Raw genomic sequence first — 19,440 nt, 5'->3', positions numbered from 1 at the left:
TACCTCACATCCCATTTGTAATCTGGCCCAAGAGGTTCTGGCAGGAGGTAACTAGCTGGTGATGAATGGGCTGGCAGCCCCATTAGGCCTGCGGATCTTAGCTCTTAATTAATATAGATGGGGGTTTAATTTGGAGATTTAGCAGGCAAGTTTTGAAAGCAGGGACTGTATGGGGGTCAGAGAGGTCCCTGGCCACCTGGGTTTGTTGTAGAGTAACCTGGCTGCCTGAACTGGGGGGTCCTGGTCATGTCACACCATTCTCTGGAATCTCTCAGCCTTTGCTGACCAGCAGCCTGATTATGGCCAGTCTCTGCCATCCATCATCCTGTTTCTGATGGCCAGAGTGAGATAAGGAGCGGAAGCTCTGCTTCTAAGGTAGCAAGGGGAGGCAGCCCCAGGGATAGAGCTTCCTGGACAGAGGAGGATGGAGGAAGGGAGGATGAAACCCAAACACTGGCCCTCCATTCCCAGGGCACACTCTGCTGTCTTCCCCTAGGGAATGTGGCTTCTGCTCTACACAGTGTTAGGGGAGAGGAAGATATTTCATGTGAGTAAGGATGCATAACTTTATGTGTGTGTGTATATGTATGGGTAAAGGCACATTAATAGGAGAGTGTAAGGTATGCACACATGTCCAGCAAGCCCTTTTGTATTTGCATTCTTGGATTCAACTAACTGCCTATCAAAAGTGCCATCCATTTTATTTTTATTATTTTGTGCTGGTGCTGGAGCTTGAATTCAAATCCTTGCATTCTCACTTGGCTTTATCACTTAAGGCTGGTACATCATGATCCTTGGATCTGAATCTTCTGAGTAGTTAGGATTGCAGCTGTGAGCCACCAGTGCCTCGCCAAAAGTGCTGGAAAAAATTGTCTGCATTGAACACAGTTTTTTTCTTCTAAGTATTCCCTGAGCAATACAGCACACATCCATGTCTATAGCCTTTGAGGTGTTACATGTCATCTAGTGATGATGTGAAATGTAAGTCATGGATGTGTGTGGGCTGTGTGTAAACGTGAGGCCATTTCATAAAAGGGATGTGAGCATCTTGGGATTTTGGTAAGGGAGGGGTTCTGAACCCAATTCTCTCAGCTGCTGAAAGATGGTTCTGTTTGTGCACGTGTGTGTATGTGTGTGTGCGTGCATGTGTGTATGTGAGCATGTGTGTGCATGTGCTTTGTGAGCTGTAGCATGCTAGCCAGTATGTGTGTGTGCATGCGTGTGCTTTGTGAGATGTGGCATGATAGCCAATGTTTGAAACCCGGTTCTCCAGGAGAACAAAAAGCCCTGATGTGCAGTGCTCATTGGTTTTGAGGCTGTCCATCCTCTCTCATGGCTGTGTCTGAGTGAGGCGGTGGCTGGCTGTAGAGAGTGGCACTGGGAAAGGATTCCAGACCACTAACTGTTGTTCTTCAGCTGCAGCAGATGTGCCTTGGAGTGTAGATAATAATAAAATGAAGTGAAATAATTAGGAAGTGGTGAGCTTTGTGCATTTATTGGTGTTGTCTGTAAAGTAATTTGTTTAATTACAGGTTTGTATAATTCAATTTATTGTGGCTGTGTTCAGTAGCTCCCCAAATTCCTGAAAATGTAAGCATGGATTCACTGGAGGCACTTAAGGCTGGCTCGACACATTGTGTGTGAGCCAGTGTGTGGACCAGGGCATATATGTACGTGTTCCAGTGAGTGTGAACACGTGTGAGTGTATATGTATGCCAGTGTGTATGTGCGCGTGAGTTGTAGTCACACGAGCATGCACAAGAGTGGGACTTTATGTCTGGCCTGTGGGTTGAGAGGCTGTTCCCTTATACCTAGCTTCAGGCCTAGGTCAGAGCCTCTGTCTCAGGCTGAGTTCTTGCCCCCATCTGCTCTTCGTTTCCCATCCACCAGCCTTGGCAGGCACGAACCAGGATTCCTCACCCTTTCTGACCTTCCCTTTTCTGCAGCCAAAGCCACTTCCAGTCTACCCGCAGCCTCCCACATGCTGTGCTCAGGCCCTGCTGGGTCCTGCCCACACTGGATTAGGCCCAGAGCTGCAAAATGGGTTCTTTCTAAGGCATCTCCTTTCTCCAGCTTCCTTCAGACCTAGAACTTGCACAAATGCCAGTTCTCTCTGCTATAGCAAGAAATGCCCTGATGATGCCGCTGTCAGTCCCACACCATGTTGGAACAGGAGCCTCCTGCCCTGCTTGCACTTAGCACTGCCCATGCTTTATCTTGGGCAGGAGAGCTACTCCTGCGGGATGTTCATCTTTTTCTCCCATTCCACCAAGCATCTTGGAGCATAATGATGGTGCTCATTTGTCCTGCTGGTCTGAGCCTCTGTGGTGCTCTTGAGCTCAGGCAGAGTGAGTTTTTCTGTAGTAGTGGCATTTGGGTGACATCTGTGAGCCCCAGACTGTGGCTTCAACCCATGGCTCTGGTTGGTAGATTCTAGAGGAAACATAGTACAGAGCAATTATGTAAAACACACACTCAAGTTAAAGAACGCTTGTCTTGAGGTAAGGGAGAATCTATGAGGACAGAGGACAGATAGGAGGATGAAGAGTGTCAGTGCTGGCAATGGCATAGTGGAGAAGGGGGTGTGGCTGTTTTGAGCCCTCCCCACACCTGGATTCCCTCCCAGGTGTTTTCCCTTCATCTTCCCCTTTGCTCCTATTGGTAGATAGTCTCCTCTCTCTCTCTACCCATTTTGTAGAGGTAACAACTGAGGATCTGAATTTTAAGAGCCATTCCCTAGTCCATCTTAGTTCATGTTCCCCACCCCCCCCCCACCATGTTAGGCCAACTAGGAGCCACTGTAAGGGCCTGGCAGCACCTTCTCTGCTGCCCAGTTCTGGCTACAGGGCTGACTCCATGGACTTGGCTATCAGTTCCGTTCTCTGCCTCAGAGTACCTTGTGTGTACTTGACTTAGGTATGCTGGGTTGGCTTCATGTGGATGGAGCCACAGGACCTAGTCTCAGGCTTATAATCACCCCATGCTGATACTCTTCCTATCCTATGTGGCCTTGGGACCCTCTTAGGGGCCATACCAGGCTCTGCACCCTTATAACCACATAAAACCATTCATAGATCTCCGAGATTAGACATTGGATTCACCCAGGACTTTGATCCTGATGTTTTCTTGATTTGGTGTCCTCCCTTCTTACAGTATTTATTCTACAAGATCCAACTTACTGCTTGTTGATGGCTATTTTGGGACCTGCCTCTTCCCTCCCCACCCTCCCACACTATCTGGTTAGACAGACCCTTTTTGCCTGAACTTCCTGCTTGTCATTAGGCACTGATGGCTCAAGCCTGTAATTCTAGCTACTCAAAAGCCTGAGCTCTGAGGATCAGGGTTCAAATCCAGCTTGGGCAAAAAAGTCTGAGACTCTTATCTCCAATTTACTACCCCAAAGCCGGAATGGAACTGTGGCTCAGGTGGTACCAGCTGTGAGCAAAAAAGCAAAGGAACTGCCCAGGCCCTGAGTTCAAGCCCCAGAACTAGCGCGCACACACACACACACACACACATTGTTGTTTATGGGTGTTTTGTTGTACTCCATGAAACCAACCAAGACTGTGTCTTATCTGTGTTCTTAGCATGGCCTGGTTGGGCAGCAGACACCAGCTCTGAGAGAGCCTGAGTGAGGGGGTGAGTGTGGCCAGTACTCACTCATTATCAACAGGACGTAGGAGTTCTGGTACCCTGTACACACCTGAAACACTGGTGGTCTTGGGATCAAGAGGTCTTGCTGGGTGGGCAGAGAGCAGCCCCCCCGCCCAGGCAGGTCTGAAGAAGGGACTCCTATCCAAGGTGGCTTGTGTCTCCTGCTTGACTGTTGCTCTCATGTCATGGGCTTTTTCTTAGTGCTCCTTTCCAGACTAATGAAGACATTTCCTTTCACTGTGTGATGTTCGCTATTAATGCTGGTCACAGATTAGTGGCTGGTGAGGGCAGGCATCACACTGTCATCTGCTTGCCATTCTTTTTTATTTTTTTATTTTTGTGTCAGTCCTGTGGCTTGAACTCAGGGGCAAGGCACTGTCTCTGAGCTCCTTTTGTTCAAGGCTAGGCTCTGCCATTTGAGCCATAGGTGCACTCCTTGCTTTTTCTGAGTAGTTCATTGGAGAGAACAGACTCACAGACTTTCCTGCTCAGGTTGACTTCGAACCAAAATCCTCAGATCTCAGCCTCTTGAGTAGCTGGGATTCAGGTGTGAGCCACCAGCACCTGGCTCTTCTTGCCATTCTTAAAGGCAAGACTCTAGCACTTGACCAGTGTGCCACGCGTGTAGCCTTTCTGAGAACTGTGTGTGGGGGGTGAGCACTCTGGAGGGCTGGGTTGGAGGTTCCCATGTCTCCGGCATCACATCGAGAGTAGATAGACTAGGAGTTGCATTGCAGCTCTGTTTGAGCCTGTAGCCAATTTGTCAAGGTTGGGGGGGGGGAGGAGGAGGTAACCCAGAACATTTTTAGAGATAACCAGTTGGAAATAAAATGGAGGTGCTGGACACAGTTGGGTCTATGGATCTGCCTCTGCCCTGTCTCTTCCCAGATGCCTTCTGCTTGTGGGAGAAAATGGCTTAAGAACTTTGATTCTGAAGTTGAGGCCCAAAGTCTTGAACCCTAGTTGCATGTCTTCTTTGTGTAAGATTTTAGGCAAGACATTAGCCTATCAGGGGATTAATAAGGGAGCCTATGCAAATTACTTAGCCTAGTGGCTGGCACAAGACCTTCATTTGCTGTACTTGGTACTGATCAGCTCTGATTGCCATGAAGAATATCTTCTACTGGATGACTTCACATTTATTTCTCATAATTCAGGAGAAGTCCAAGATCCAGGCAGCAGGTTTAGTGTCTGGTGGGTCTCCTTCTCGGTTTGCTGTGGGCTGTCTTTCTGTTGTGTTCTCACAGATTGGGGAAATTAGGTCCAGTCTTTTCCCTTTTCTTGTTTTTGTCCAGTCCTGGGGCTTGAACTCAGAGCCTGGGCACTGTCCCTGAGCTTCTTTTGCTCGAGGCCAGCATTCTACCACTTGAATCACAGCGCCACTTCTGGATTTTTTGTTTATGTGGTACTGAGGAATCAAACCCAGGGCTTCATGCATGCTAGACAAGCACTCTACCACTGAGCCATATTCCCAGTCCCTTTTTCCTTTTCTTGTAATAGCACTAAATCTCACCATCAGGCAGTACCTCATGACCTCTACTGATCTCCAGGAGCCACACCTCCTTAATTTTATCAGGACTAGGAACTTAACAAGAATTGTACAGACACAAACATTTAGACCATCCCATTTAGGATGAGGTCATTGCATTATCCATCCCACCAGTCCTTGGAGGAAGGTCAGCTGACCTGTGTTTCTTGCCTGTAGTCCTAGCTACTCAGGAGGCTGAGAGCTGAGGATCATATTTTAAAGCTAGCTTGGGCAAGAAACTCCAAGAGACTCTTATCTTCAGTTAACCATTAAAAAGCCAGAAGTGGAGATGTGGCTCACGTGGTAGAGCACTAGCCTTGTGTCATTAGCTAAGGGACAGCTCCAGGTTTTGAGTTTGAGCCCCAGTCCTGATAGGCACACATGGGCACACACGCCCACACATGCGTGTACACACACACACACACACACACACACACAAAATCACTTCTCTAGTGTTGATTAAATTACTTCTCTAGAATTACTTAAATTGGAAGTCCAGGAAATTATCCAGAGCTCACAAAAAGCACTGATGTTGTGCTCTGTCTGGTTAAGGGCTATTTCTTTTTTTTTTTTTTTTTTTTTTTCTCAAATTTTTATTTTCAAACTGACGTACAGAGAGGTTACAGTATCATACGTTGGGCGTTGGATACATTTCTTGTACTGTTTGTTGCCTTGTCCCTCATGCCCCCCTCCCTCCCCCCCTTCCCTCCCCCCCGCCCAGTTGTTCAGTTCACTTACACCAAACAGTTTTGCAAGTATTGCTTTTGTAGTTATTTCTCTTTTTTTACCCCGTGTCTCTCGAATTTGGTATTCCCTTTGAATTTCCTACTTCCAATACCAGTAAACACGGTTTCCAATATACTCAGATAAGATTACAGAGATAGTGTAGGTACAAACATAGGAAGGTGATACAAAACATCATCAATAATAGAAACTACACATTCACATAGGACGTTGAAAGTAGTTATAACTGTGATATATCACTTGTTTCCATATCATGGAGTTCATTTCACTTAGCATCATCTTATGTGTTCCTAAGGGTATAGCTATTGGGCCTTGTGATGCTCTGCTATGGCTTGCCTAAACCTGTACTAATTATTCCCAATAAGGGAGGCCATAGAGTCCATGTGTACACACACACACACACACACACACACACAAAATCACTTCTCTAGTGTTGATTAAATTACTTCTCTAGAATTACTTAAATTGGAAGTCCAGGAAATTATCCAGAGCTCACAAAAAGCACTGATGTTGTGCTCTGTCTGGTTAAGGGCTATTTCTTTGTGTGTTGATGAAGAAAGGACTGAAACTCTCTTTCTCTCTTTCTCTCTTTCTATTCTCTCTTTCTCTCTCTCTCTCTCTCTCTCTCTCTCTCTCTCTCTGTGTCTGTGTGTCTGTGTATCTGTGTGTCTGTGTCTGTGCTGATAATGGAATTTGAACTCAGGTTCTGGGCACTGTCCCTCAGCTTTATCACAAAAGGCTGGAGCTCTACCACTTGAGCCATACCGCCACACTTAATTAGAGATAAGTGTCTCACAGACTTTGAATCTCCGTCTTGCGATCTCTGCCTCTCGAGTAGCTAAGATTACAGGCATGAACCACTGGCCTTGGCCTCAATTTTATCTTTTGTGAATGGCAGGACTGTTTTCCCTCATAGACTATGGAGAGGCAGACAAAAGATGCACCAGCACATAGATGCCCTGGGAAACAAGAAGCTAGCTCCTGATTCTGTGGGTGCCAACCAAGTACCAGAGTGCCTCCCAAGGCTGGAGGCTCCCAACGTCATGTTGAGCCAGGGTGTTTCTTGCTCCAGCTGTGAAGGGACCACTGATGCAGGAAAGCACCCAGCTGGGAAATGTCACAATGATCTCTCATCTGAAGAAGCCTGCATCCCAAACAGCAGGACTTGAGAAATAATCCCTCCAGATTTTAGAAGAAGAATTGCTAAAGATCAATACCAAATACCTTGCAAGTGAAAGGTGACAGGGACATCAAACTTTATTTGTGAAAATTCTAAAAATCATTAGCATATTACAGATTCTTTAAAAATATGATCTCATTTAGTTGTTGGGAGGAAATTGCAAATCAAAGACACTATTTATTGCAGTGGGAATAAGGGACTTGCCAAATTAAAAAAAAACATATTGAAGGAGCCAGAGATTTGAAACATGAAAGACAGTAGCCGATAAATACTACAGGATATTTATCCCCGCTCTACCCTTCCCCAAATAATGAAACCTAACCTGAAACAGAAATTGGTGAAGAATTATTTTATAAACCCTGTTTTCATTAGAACACATGTAAAATGCAAATCTTGATCATTATGTAAATTAGTTGCTGGGTGTAATTTACTTAATTCACAGCACTTCATGCAGTGTGGTATGTTTTTTCCAAAGTGCCAGAGTAGACGTTTATTTTAAATTGTTTTTAATCTCCATCTTCCAGCCTGATTATTTCAAATGGTCCTCCCCTCCCCCGGTGTGTGTGTGTAGTGTGTGTGTATATGTGTGTGTATGTGTGTTTATGAAGGGAATAAAACTTGGTGAGAAGTGTGTGCTGTGATCCATCCATAGCGTTCACTCTGGTCTCAGAAGGAAAGAGGGGGTCCAGCCACACAGACTCCCGTGGCTGACCTGGGCAGGCATCCAAACACCTCACATCCACACGCAGGGAACTATTCTGACAGAGCCCCCTTCCCTGAATTTACCTTTGCCTGGGCTGTGGTTGGTTTGAAACCTCTCCAAGCAGAAACCTCCTGGATACCATCAGCCCTCATTAGAGGCAGAAATGCCTCTCCTTCCTCCCAGAGTTTTCAGTGACACACCTTCCCCTTTAGCTTCTCTACAACTTGGAAATTTGAGTTATCACACAAGAGAGAGCTGACCTTTTTAGTCTTTTAGTCTCTTAGTCTCACCCGAATGCCAGTGGCACCTCCTTTCTTGATGAGCCTCTAGAACAAGGGAAATGATTTGCTTATTTGGGATCCCTTTTGGGGGTGTTTCCGGTGTTGATGAGAAAGTTGGGAGGGGGCTGACAGCTCAGAATGTCTATTTTGCAGCAAGCCAGCTGTGCCGTGTGTCTCTCAGAAGGAGGTCAGGACTCATATAAGCCTATTTTGCAGATGGAGAAATACATTCCGAGAGGTGACTGATGCCCAAGGCTGTTCAGCTCCCAAGGGGCAGATTTGGATCCAAGTCTGAACTTATTCTGTACAGCCCTGGGGATGGGCGCTAAGGACTGCTTCCTTCATACCACTCTAGAGTCTTCTGCCAACATTATACCAGGGTGTCTTGTTTTATTTTGTGTAAATAAAAGTTGTAGGGAAAGAAAAACGAGGGTGTAAGATAGCACAAGAAATGTACTCACTGCCCTATTATGTAACTCTACCCCTTTTGCACAACACGTTGTCAACAAAATTTAATTAATAAAGTAAAAGAATAATGAGATCCTGTAACCAAAAAAAATCCACATTTGTAGTTCTTTAGTCATACTAGCCAATAGTCACAAGTGCTCAATATGTACATGTGATTTTGGACCATAGTGGACAGTAGAAATAAGAACATTTCCATGTACGCGGATGGTTCAATCAGTTTCCTAAATTTTTTTTTAAAAGTTGTAGATCCTGAGGTGTACAGTCTGACAGGTTGGTATATGTATACATTGTGGGATATGTGCTGGCTCATGTATTCCTCTGTGCTTGGCTGGTGAGAACACATAAAACACACTCTTACAGCGATTTTCACATATGCAATATATTGATAGTAATCATGGTCATCAATTGTATAATAGCCTGCGCTCATTTCTCCTCCCTAAAACTCAAAGTGTGTGTCCTTGGAGTGACCTCTGTGCACCATTTCCTCCCCCCCGCCGCCCCCAAAGCCGCCTCAGCCTTCATAACCACTAGGGGACTTCTGGAGTCAGAGGTGCTACCATTGTGTCACAAGGTCACACCAGGGGACCTCTGGTTTCCATGAGCTCAACATCTTTACAATTCTCATATGAGATAGATTAGGTGGTCCCTGTCTTTTGTGTCTGACTAATTTCATTTAAAGTATTGTGCCCAGGCTGATATATTCTAAATGAGTGGATTCCATTCTTTTTTTCCCTAAGGCTAAGTAGTATTCCACTGTGTGTATGTGTGTGCATACATGTGTGTTTAATTTCTTTATCCATTTATCTGATGTGAACACACAGTTTGATTCTGTATCTTGTTCATTGTGATTAGGGTGGCAATGAAATGGGGTTCCCTCCCCTTTTATCGTTTTTATTTTTTTTAATTGTTACTATAAAGACGATGTTCAGAAGGATTACAGTATACAGGTCAGATAAAGAGTACATTTCTTTTTGGATGATGTCACCCCTTCCCTTACTCTCTCCCAGTGAACATAGGCATTTTAAGGTAGGTTTTATTGTTATTTAAGTATGGCAATGCCAAACGATCAGGAAGAGGCAACCACTAGCTGGGTGTGGTGGCTCTTGTTTCTAATCCTGATTACCTAAGAGGGGAAGATTGTGAGGACCGTGGTTTGAGGTCAGCTCACACAAAAAGCTAGTGACACTTCCATTCTCAATCCATAGAAAGCTTGGCACAGTGCTGCATATCTCTCTCCTCACTAAGTAGAAAGTTTACACAAGAAGAGTCCAGTCCAGGCTAGCCCAGGCATAAGTGTGAGACTTTATCTCAAAAATAACGCAGAACACACTGGGATAGGGGCATGGAAAGCACAAAGACCTGAGTTCAAACCTTAGTACCATGAGAAAACAAGAGAGCAACTACTGAAAATCCAGTTTGTTATATCAAGAAAAGAGGTGTGCTATTCTAAGGACCACACAAGGAAGCAGAAACAGAGAGAAGGGAGGATTGTGGACAGGGGCCCTTATGGTGAATAAGAATGGCTGTGTAAGAAGGTTTCAGATTGGCTTGTGTGAATAACTTCACATGTGGTTCCTGGTTGACCAGTTTCATGTCCTAGGATGACCAGGGCAGGTGTGTAGTGGGTCTAAGGTGAGTCCATAGAAAAGGTGAAGAGGTACGAGCTCTGGGTGGATGGGTTGATTTTCATAGGACAAGGGGGCCTCTGGGGCCAAATGCATGATCCCAGGAATTGGCCCCCTTGCTAGGACTAGCCTTCAACCTCCATCCTCAGATCTCAGCCTCCTGTGTAGCTAGGATTATAGACATGAGCCACCAGTGCCTAGCTGAGCAGATATAATTTTAAGACTCTGCCTTAGCAGACTTTCAGCAGGCAGACTCCAGGAGTACCTTTTGGGAAGCTTGGCAAAAATCCCAGGGAGGAGCTGAGGATGAACTTGAGGAGAGCTGGTCTCAGGTGGTAGGAGAAGTCAAGAGGCCTCAGCCAGCCTGCCATATGGGTGTCTGTTACCATGTGTCCAGAGATGAGAGAGGACAGGCAGATATCTTGGAAGAGGCTAGAGAGAAGCCAGTGTTTACTGGGACATGACCAGAGGGTGTGAGGCAAGGGAATTGGAACATGGGTAGACCCAGGAGAGACCCTGAGTATCCAGTGGCCTAGTGAGGGCTCAGGCTTGGAGTGGCCACCTAAAGAACCCATGAGAGACAGACAACCTGGAGAAGGAGCACAGTAGCACCAGAGAGGCAGACTCAGTGGAGAAAGGCAGATGGCCCAGCAGTGAGGGGCACTGGGGTACGGGGCCCTAGAGGGGAGGAGGGACAGCAACAGCACCCGCATCTGCTCCTCTGCCTCTCAAGGCCCTGGCTACCCATAGACTCTTAGCTTCTTCTTCTTCTAACTCAGTGACTTAGGCACCATCATAGGGGTGAGGAAGGTTCTTATTCATTTGCCACCAAAAAAGAGGCTTTATTCTAGAACTTTCCATGTGCTATTTCGTCTGTCTGGAAATAGTCATCCCTGAGAGATTTTTCCATTGCTGCTTGGTCTCATTGCTACTTCCTTGCCTACATCTTTCCTCAGTTTTATAACCCCCTCTAGCCCAGTATGGATTTTCTTTCAAGGCTCTTATCACTGCTGGAAATTATCCATTTAGCCCCTTGTTTATTTGTTCCAGCTTACTCTTAGCTCCTGAAATGTAAGTTCCACAAGAACAAAATACCATGGGCCTCATTCCGTTTTATTTCCCAGTACCCAGGGGAAGGCCCATAGAGAGCACTCTCGGAGAGTATTGGTGGAAGGAGGCATGGATAGGTGTTCGCAGGAGGACTCATGACTTCTGGCGATGAGGCAGGAGGATAAGGGGAGGAGACTTGACCTTGGAAGCTGTCCTGGGCACAGTAGCAGAGTTACTCTTGGGAGCAGACTTTGTTTTCTGGGCTGTTCCTTCCTCTGGGGAGAAGGATTTCCATTCTGGAATTCTCTTCCTAACCTTGCAGGGGACTGACACTCTTTTCCTCGGTTTATGTCCCTCCTTGCTCCCTCAGAGATTGAGAGGCCACTGCCTTCGTCCTCCTTTTCTGGGAAAGGCCTGATGTGGCACCATTATCTTTCTCTGAGGTTGGGAGCTGGGGTGTGTTTATGGCTACATCAGGGCAGAGGCCTAAACCTATCTGGCTTCTTGCTTTTCTCTCGGGGAATTCTCTCTTCCTGGGAGCAGCAGGAGCAGCAGACAGCTGGCTTTGTGGCAGAGTAGAGCAGAGGGACAGCACAAATTTGCTTGCAAAGAGAGATTGACTTTTGTTGGCAAAGCTGGCCTCCTTGGCCCCATTCTTGGGGAATGAACAGGAAGGGCTACAAGGTTAGCTTGTGCCCTTCACGATTATTTTTTCCCCAGCCCTCCTCAAGTGCAGTTGAATAAGAGCTCCAGAGACCAACCAGAGGCTACAAATTGACCTTTTCAGAGCCAAGCGGGAGATGCGGTTATAGGCAGGGGCTGTGGTCCTTTGAGAATTCTGCCTTCAGCCAGCATCACTAATTCTGGGAGTGAGGAGCCTGGCACTGCTGATGGAAGCTTAAACTCTCCCTGACGGCTTAGTCCCACCAGGGCCTGCCTGAGTGCAAATCAGGAAAGCAGCAGCCAAGGGCACGTGAGAGCTCTGGGGCCTTTGTCCTTCAGGGGTACATGTCCCTGAGGGTCCCTGAGGGTCCTGAGACAGCTGCTGCCTGCTCTGGTACCTCCTATTCCCAAAGGAAATGGGTCAACACTACAGGCTAAGATGGTTTTAGGTATCAAGGAGGAGAGTGAATGGGACTTCCCCTAACCTTTTTAGCATGATATATGCAGTCCCTAGCACCACGTGGGGACCTTACCTGAATAAAAAAAACTCAGGTGAGCTTTGACAGTTAACAGATCATGTAATATGCAGAAAACACTGTACATGGCAGTCTCTCTGCCACTTCAATGATGTACAAATGCCCTTTGACTTGAAAGGGCAGGGAAACTTTATTCTGCCAAGGGCCATTGGATATTTATAACATCATTCACAGGCCATGCATAATGATACATACAGGCAGGGCAGGCCACGGGGAGCTGATGGAAGCATTGTGTGTCTATCCTGTGATGCAGCAAACACATAATTTCTCTACCTCTGTGGTTCTTAGAGGAACAGGGGCTGATGGAAGAGCCCACTCCTCCTTCATACTGTTGTTAGTGTGTAAGGATCTGAGTCCTGGCCAAGGCCACAGGGCAGTGAGGACTGATAGCATCCTGGGAGAGGCTGAGGGCTGCTGAAGTTCCCTGTGCACAAGGGTTGTCAGAGTCTCCCTCACCCTGAGTGCACATGGACAGGGTTGCAGAGCAGATGTGCTGGTATGACATCAAAGGCAGAGGCCTTCATGAGGATTACCAGATAATCCATTCAGTAATCTTTGTCTACCAGTTAGTTATAGCTGAGAAACAAGTATCCCAAAACTTAGTGGCTTAGAACAAGGGTCATTATTTTTTGTGTGTGCATGTGCTGGTAGTTGGTCTTGGACTCAAGTTCTCACACTCTTGCTTGACTTTTTGTTTGTTTGTTTAAAGCTTGTACTCTACATTTTGAGCCATATCCCTACTTCCAGCTTTTTGATGCTTAATTGGAGATGAGACTCACAGACTTTAATGCCCAGGCTAGCTTTGAACCACAGTCCTCAGATCTCAGCCTCCCAAGTGGCTAGGATTACAGATGTGAGCGACCAGCACTCAACTTGACTTTAAAAAAAAATGAATAATTATTTAATTATTGGCAAAATGGTGTACAGAGGGGTTACAGTTTCAGAGGTAAGACAGTGGGTACATTTCTTTTTTTTTTTGGCCAGTCCTAGAGCTTGAACTCAGGGCCTGAGCACTGTCCCTGGCTTCTTTTTGCTCAAGGCTAGCACTCTGCCACTTGAGCCACAGCGCCACTTCTGGCCATTTTCTATATATGTGGTGCTGGGGAATCGAACTCAGAGCTTCATGTATATGAGGCAAGCACTCTTGCTACTAGGCCATATTCCCAGCCCTACATTTCTTGTTTAACTTGTTACCTCCTCCCACATTTTCCCTCCTCCCCCATCCCCATGAGTTGTTCAGTTGGTTTACACCAAATGGTTTTGTAAGTATTGCTTTTGGAGCCGTTTGTCTTTTTATCCTTTGTCTCTCGATTTTGATATTCCCTTTCCCTTCCCTAGTTCTAATACAAGTATATGCAGTATCTAGGGTACTCAGATGAGATAGAGTGATAGCCGGGGTACAACCACAGGAAGGGGATACAAGAGGAACAACAACAACAAAAAGCTACGGTTTCTCCACTTGACCTTTGATGAATTGATAGTTTATCCAGGCAGCTTTCCTCAGGTCTGGCTTATGTGTCTGAGATTGGCTGGTATTGGACTGGGGTGGCTGCTTAGGGGCTGGCTCGATGCTTCTCTGTGCCTTTTCATCCCTCACTAGGTTAGTCCAAGAATGTTCACATGGTGGTGGCTAAGTCCAAGGACAGAAACAAAAATGCACAAACACTCATGCAAACCTTGGCTTGTGTTAAATTTACAATTTTCCTATAGGTCAAAGCTGTCCATGTGGCTAAAGGCCAGGGCTAGAGATGGAGAGGGTGCTCAAAGTGTCAGCAGAAAGGCAGAGTTAAAAGATGGCTCCTCCATGTAGTGCTCTGCCATCAGACTTCTGGCCTGATGTATCATGTGAGGTCTGGAGCTACACCATTCAATATGGCAGCTGGCAGCCAGATGTGGCTGTGGAGCTCTGAAATGTGGGTACTGCAGTGGAGGAGCTGAGTATGAAAGTTTGTTTTATTTCACTTAATTTATTAAAATTTAAATAGCCATATGGCCAGTGATGATGTTATGAGACAGCGTAGATATAGGTGGAAATGCTCCTTGGCAGCGTAGAAAGCAGCTGTGTGCCAGGCGTAGGAGCCACTGCTAGATTTGGCACAGACAGCTGCTCTGAGTTGAGATTCTCTCCAGCTTGGAATGGGCCCGAGCAAGTTGTGCTATGCTCAGAGGGTGTGTCAGGGGTGAGTATTTCTGATTGGGCTTGTCTCTCTTTGTGTGTCTGTGCCCTGGGCCATCCCTGCCCATAACTCCTTCAGGGTGTTAAAAGCACTCTGAGTACCTGGCTTATTGTAACCCAATACCCCCCAGATTTATGCATGATACCACAAATGACAGAATTTCATCTTTTTATGGCTGAGTAGTATTTCATGGTGTATATATGTCACATTTTCTTTGCCCATCCATCAGTTGATGGACACTGAGGTTAATTCTATACTCCTGGCTCTTATGGATCATGCTAGAAACATAGCATTATCTCACTCATGTGGGGAATCTAAAATAGTTGATCTCAGAGGAGTAGAGATTGCAAAGTTGTCATCAGAGTCTGGGGAAAATAATGCTGAGGGGATGGAGACTTTTTTTGGGTGCATATAAAATCAAAGTTTGATCATATGAACAAATTCTGGTATTTTATTGCATGTTTAGGATTAACAATATTGTGTTGGCCATTGTAAAATAGCTGTATGACCACAAAGAAATAATAAATATGTGAGGTGGTTGATATGTGAATTGCTCTGTTTTTTTCACAAAATGGACAAATGTACTGAAACAGCATACTGTACTCTATAAGTATGTTCAATTATTATGCCCATTAAAAATAAAATAAAGGGCTGGGGATATAGCCTAGTGGCAAGAGTGCCTGCCTCGGATACACGAGGCCCTAGGTTCGATTCCCCAGCACCACATATACAGAAAACGGCCAGAAGCGGCGCTGTGGCTCAAGTGGCAGAGTGCTAGCCTTGAGTGGGAAGAAGCCAGGGACAGTGCTCAGGCCCTGAGTCCAAGGCCCAGGACTGGCCAAAAAAAATAAAATAAAATAAAGCCAGCTGCCAGTGACTCACACTTGGAATCCTAGATACTCAGGAGGCTGAAATCTGATGACTGAGGTTTGAAGCCAGCCCACGCAGGAAAGTCTATGAGACTCTTATTTTCAATTAGCCACCAAAAAGTTGTAAGTAAGTGGAACTATGGCTCAAGTGGTAGAACACAAGCTCAGTAACAACACCTAGGCTTGAGTTCAAGCACCAGTTCCTTCACCTTCCTCCCCACAGAAACAATGATGGAAGTGGAGATGTGGCTCAAGTGGTAGAGTGCCAGCCTTGAGTGAAAAAGCCAATTGAGAGTATGAGGCCCTGAGTTCAAGCCCCAGTACCAATATACATACATAAACAAAAAAATAAACAATGATCAGCTTAAATTTCATAGTATGCTGGAAGGTGACAACTGACATGAGAAAATGGAAAGATGGCCAGGTCAAGAGAGAGGATGATGATAGGGAAGTCCACAGCTTTAAGGAGAATGACAGGAATAGGCCTTATTGAGCAGGTGACATTTGAGTAAAGATGTGAAGGTAGAAAGAGAAATAGCCCTTTAAGTACTGGGAGCAAACTATTTCAGGCAGAGGAAACTGATAGTGCAAAGGCCTTGTGGTGGAAGAGTTTTGAGTATTATGATACACTCAAAGTAGTAGCCAGAAGGCTAGCATGAGTGGAGTGGAAGGGAGGGTAGTAGGAGACATAATTAGATCCCAGAGGGCCCTGGAGGCTGTTAGCATGGTTTGTTTTGATGTTGACTCATAGTTACAGAGTAGTACAGCATCTGTCCCCCGATGCTCTAAGGCACGGGGAGAGAATACCTTGTGGGATGGGTCAGACAGAACACCCTGCGATGGCTGTGCCTCTGGACCAGGTGATGATTGAAGCATCCCTGGCTGGGAGGACATGTCCTGACGTGAGGTTGATACTCTGGGATACAGGTGGGTAGAAATGTAGTTCAAGCTGGTTGGGATACAGGTGGGTAGAAATGTAGTTCAAGCTGGTTGAAATGAGCAAGGGAACTCAGTGGGTCCTGGAACTCAAAAGTTTAGGAAAAACAAGCTCCGGTTACTGCTGGACCCAGCGGCTTGGGTGATGTCATCAGGGCAGAGCCACAGTCTCAAACCTGTTTGTCTCTGTGTTGCTTCTGCTCTTGGGCTGGTGTTCCTTTGGGGAAGTTGGATGGTTGATACTAGAGCTGCTACGGAGAGACAAGTAGGCCCTGGTTAAAACAAAATCCGGCATCCATCTACCACAAGAATTGCTCTGTAACAGCATGCTGTCCAGCTGGGCTCTGGGGTCTTTTCTAGATTCCCGCCCTTTGGGAATAATTTTCTCTGTCCTGCAGTGGCTCTATCAAGTGCCAGACAAAGTCTCAGTGGATGGTCTTTGGTTATCTGCCATCCCAGAACCAATTAAGAAGAACTCCTGATTGGATTGGGGTGGTGGTGGTGGTGAGGGTCACCCCAGTGGGAAATAGTATGATGAAGAAAGTTTTGCCAAGGGAAAGCAGGAGTCTAAAGTAAGCCAGGGGACCATACTGCAGGGCTACGTGTGATTATGTAATTTGTAATGCTAATGAGATTGGAGCAGGGACCCAGGGCTTGAACAAGGAATGTCCTGAGCCTGACTAGCTTCATTCAGGGTAGACAGTCACCTGACCTGAGCAATGAGATGCAAAGGGAGGTGAAGGGAGATGAGGCCAGGGCCAGGGCCAGGAGCAGGGCCCCCCTAAACCATGTGGCATGGAGAACAGGGCTGCCAGCCTTGAGCCCATGAAGATATAGGAAATGAGCTCATGAAGGCCAAATTCTGCTGTGTGCTGAATGGGCTCCCTTCAGTGGGAGAAGGGCAGTCTGGGGATGGGTACTGATGAAGCATGCCAGGTCTAAATGGCTGTCTTTCAATCTCCCTGAACCACTGAGGCAGACTCGGAACCCTGTTTCTGTTGGTGGCCTGCCTGGGTGGTGGGGAGTGTTGGAGTTGGACACCCTCCACTATCCCATCTCACTTAAAGATGATTCTTTCCTCCTCTCCTCCTCCCCTTTCCCCATGCTCAGATATCCGTGGGCTCCAAAGCTTTCTGGACCAGGCCTCACGGCTGGGCCTTGACGTGTCTTTACAAAAGGTGGATAAGAACATTAGTCACGTGTTCACCAGCCTGTTCACCACCATGAAGACGGAGGAGCTGAACCGCTACAGGGACACACTACGCCGCGCCATCCTGCTGCTCAGTCCTCAGGGGGCGCACTCCTTCATCAACGAGGTAGGTGATGGAGGGCTGTGCACGTGCCTGCTACTCAGGGGCCACTGCGGGGCCCCGCAGGCCACTGGCTCTTCCATACCCAGCTGAAGCAGATGCGGGGACTCATAGGTGCTAGGCCTTTAGCACATGGCCATGCTCCAGCTGCTAACCAGACCCCAGCAGGTGATCAAGGCTTACCCAGGCCCTGAAAGGCTGTGGGGTTTGCTGGCTTCTGGGAAACTTGCTTACAGGTTACGGCTAGAAATTTCTGAGTCAAACTCAGATTATTGCTTGCTTTTGAGTTTGGTCTTGATGTTGGCAGATGTTAAGTCTCTGAGGGAGAAAATGCATTTCTAGCTCTCTGTGGAGGTGGGCGGGTATGCTGTGGGACAGATTAGCATGTGGGGAGGGAGGTGACCCATGGATTGTCAATAGAAAGTTGTGTGTGCTGATATCTTTGGTGCTTGGGCTGATTGATGTATTTTTCTTTCCTCTGTGGGGTGTGTGTGTGTGTGTGTGTGTGTGTACATGTGCCTGCCAGTATTGGGGCTCAAACTCAGTGCTTTATACTCTTGCTTGGTGTTTTTTTTTTTGTTGTTGTTCAAGGCTGGAGCTCTACCATGTGAGTCACACCTCCCCATCTGGATTTTTGCTGATTAATTGGAGACAAAAATATTTCAGATTTTGTGGCTTTGAAGCTCAATTCTCTCATCTCTGCCTCCTGACTACCTAGGCTTGTAGGCATGAACCATCCTTGCTTGGCTTGTGTGTTTTTAAAAAAACCTCGTTGGGACTTTGTAATGAAGACAAGGCTCATCAATTTAACAAAGCCTTCATTACTTTGAGGACAATCTAGAAAACTCTGATCTTGAATAAGCTGGCAGATAGGTGCCAGGCACAGTAGTCCAGGGAGAGGAGGGCTGCTTAGTTCAGGAGAGAGGGTGACGTGGGGGTACAGAGTCTTTGAGGGAAAGTGAGGACTAAATGGGCCACAGAACCCTCCCTGTAGTTTCTCCCACCATCCAAGCCACCATGCTGGCTTTCTCTGATGGAAAATAAAATGAAAGAGAAAGGCAGAATTATACTAATTCCATTTGATGTACTTTGCCTGCTTATTCTGCTATCCCCTCTAATTAATTATTACTCAAAATGCAACCTCATGCATCAGGAACCAGCACAAAACCCAGTTCCAGAGAACTTAAAATTGGGAATGCTTAATCTGCTGCAATTGGCCAGCAGCCCTGATGTTCTCCACTAATCAGATCCTGACCACTCTGGGGGTCAGCCTGGCTGTGATGTCCTGGTTGCTCTTGGCATTTTCACCAGAACCTATTTCCCTGTATGATGTGAGTCAGTTCAGTCAAGGGGCAGTGTGGGATTAGTGGTAGGAACATGCTCAGTCTTTCTCAGAAAGTTCCCCATGGTGCATTTGCAAGTCTACCCATGGGATGGCTTTTCTCTTTGTTCTTTATGGCCAGCTGATGTCTGCTCATATCAGCTCATCTGCTTAAGGCTGGTGTCTGTTAATCCTATTGCCAGCCTCCTCCTCCTCCTCCTCTTTCTCTTCCTCCTCCTCTCCTCCTCCTCCTCTTTTTCCTCCTCTTCCCCTCTCCTCCCTCCCCTCCTCCTCCTCTTCCTCCTCCTTCCTCCTCCTCCTCCACCTCCCTCTTCTTCCTCCTCCTCTCTTTCTCCTCTCCCTCCTCATCCTCTTCTTTTTCCTCTTTCTCTTTC

The 19,440-nt window shown here is 46.6% G+C and overlaps 1 protein-coding gene across 1 annotated transcript in view; it reads left to right on the top strand.

Annotated features, from left to right (window-relative positions):
• Grid1 (glutamate ionotropic receptor delta type subunit 1) overlaps window positions 1-19,440 on the top strand; it is a 749,173-nt gene that overhangs the window by 225,680 nt on the left and 504,053 nt on the right. The window contains exon 4 of the mRNA XM_048339184.1: window positions 17,525-17,730. Within this exon, the coding sequence (XP_048195141.1) occupies window positions 17,525-17,730 (206 nt within the window). The remainder of the gene's footprint in view (window positions 1-17,524; window positions 17,731-19,440) is intronic.

The sequence above is a fragment of the Perognathus longimembris genome, chromosome 2 (genome assembly GCF_023159225.1).
Source record: "Perognathus longimembris pacificus isolate PPM17 chromosome 2, ASM2315922v1, whole genome shotgun sequence".
Taxonomy (NCBI): Eukaryota; Metazoa; Chordata; class Mammalia; order Rodentia; family Heteromyidae; genus Perognathus; species Perognathus longimembris.
The sequence above is the reverse complement of the archived record's forward strand: the minus strand, read 5'-3'. Positions and strand labels throughout refer to the sequence as shown.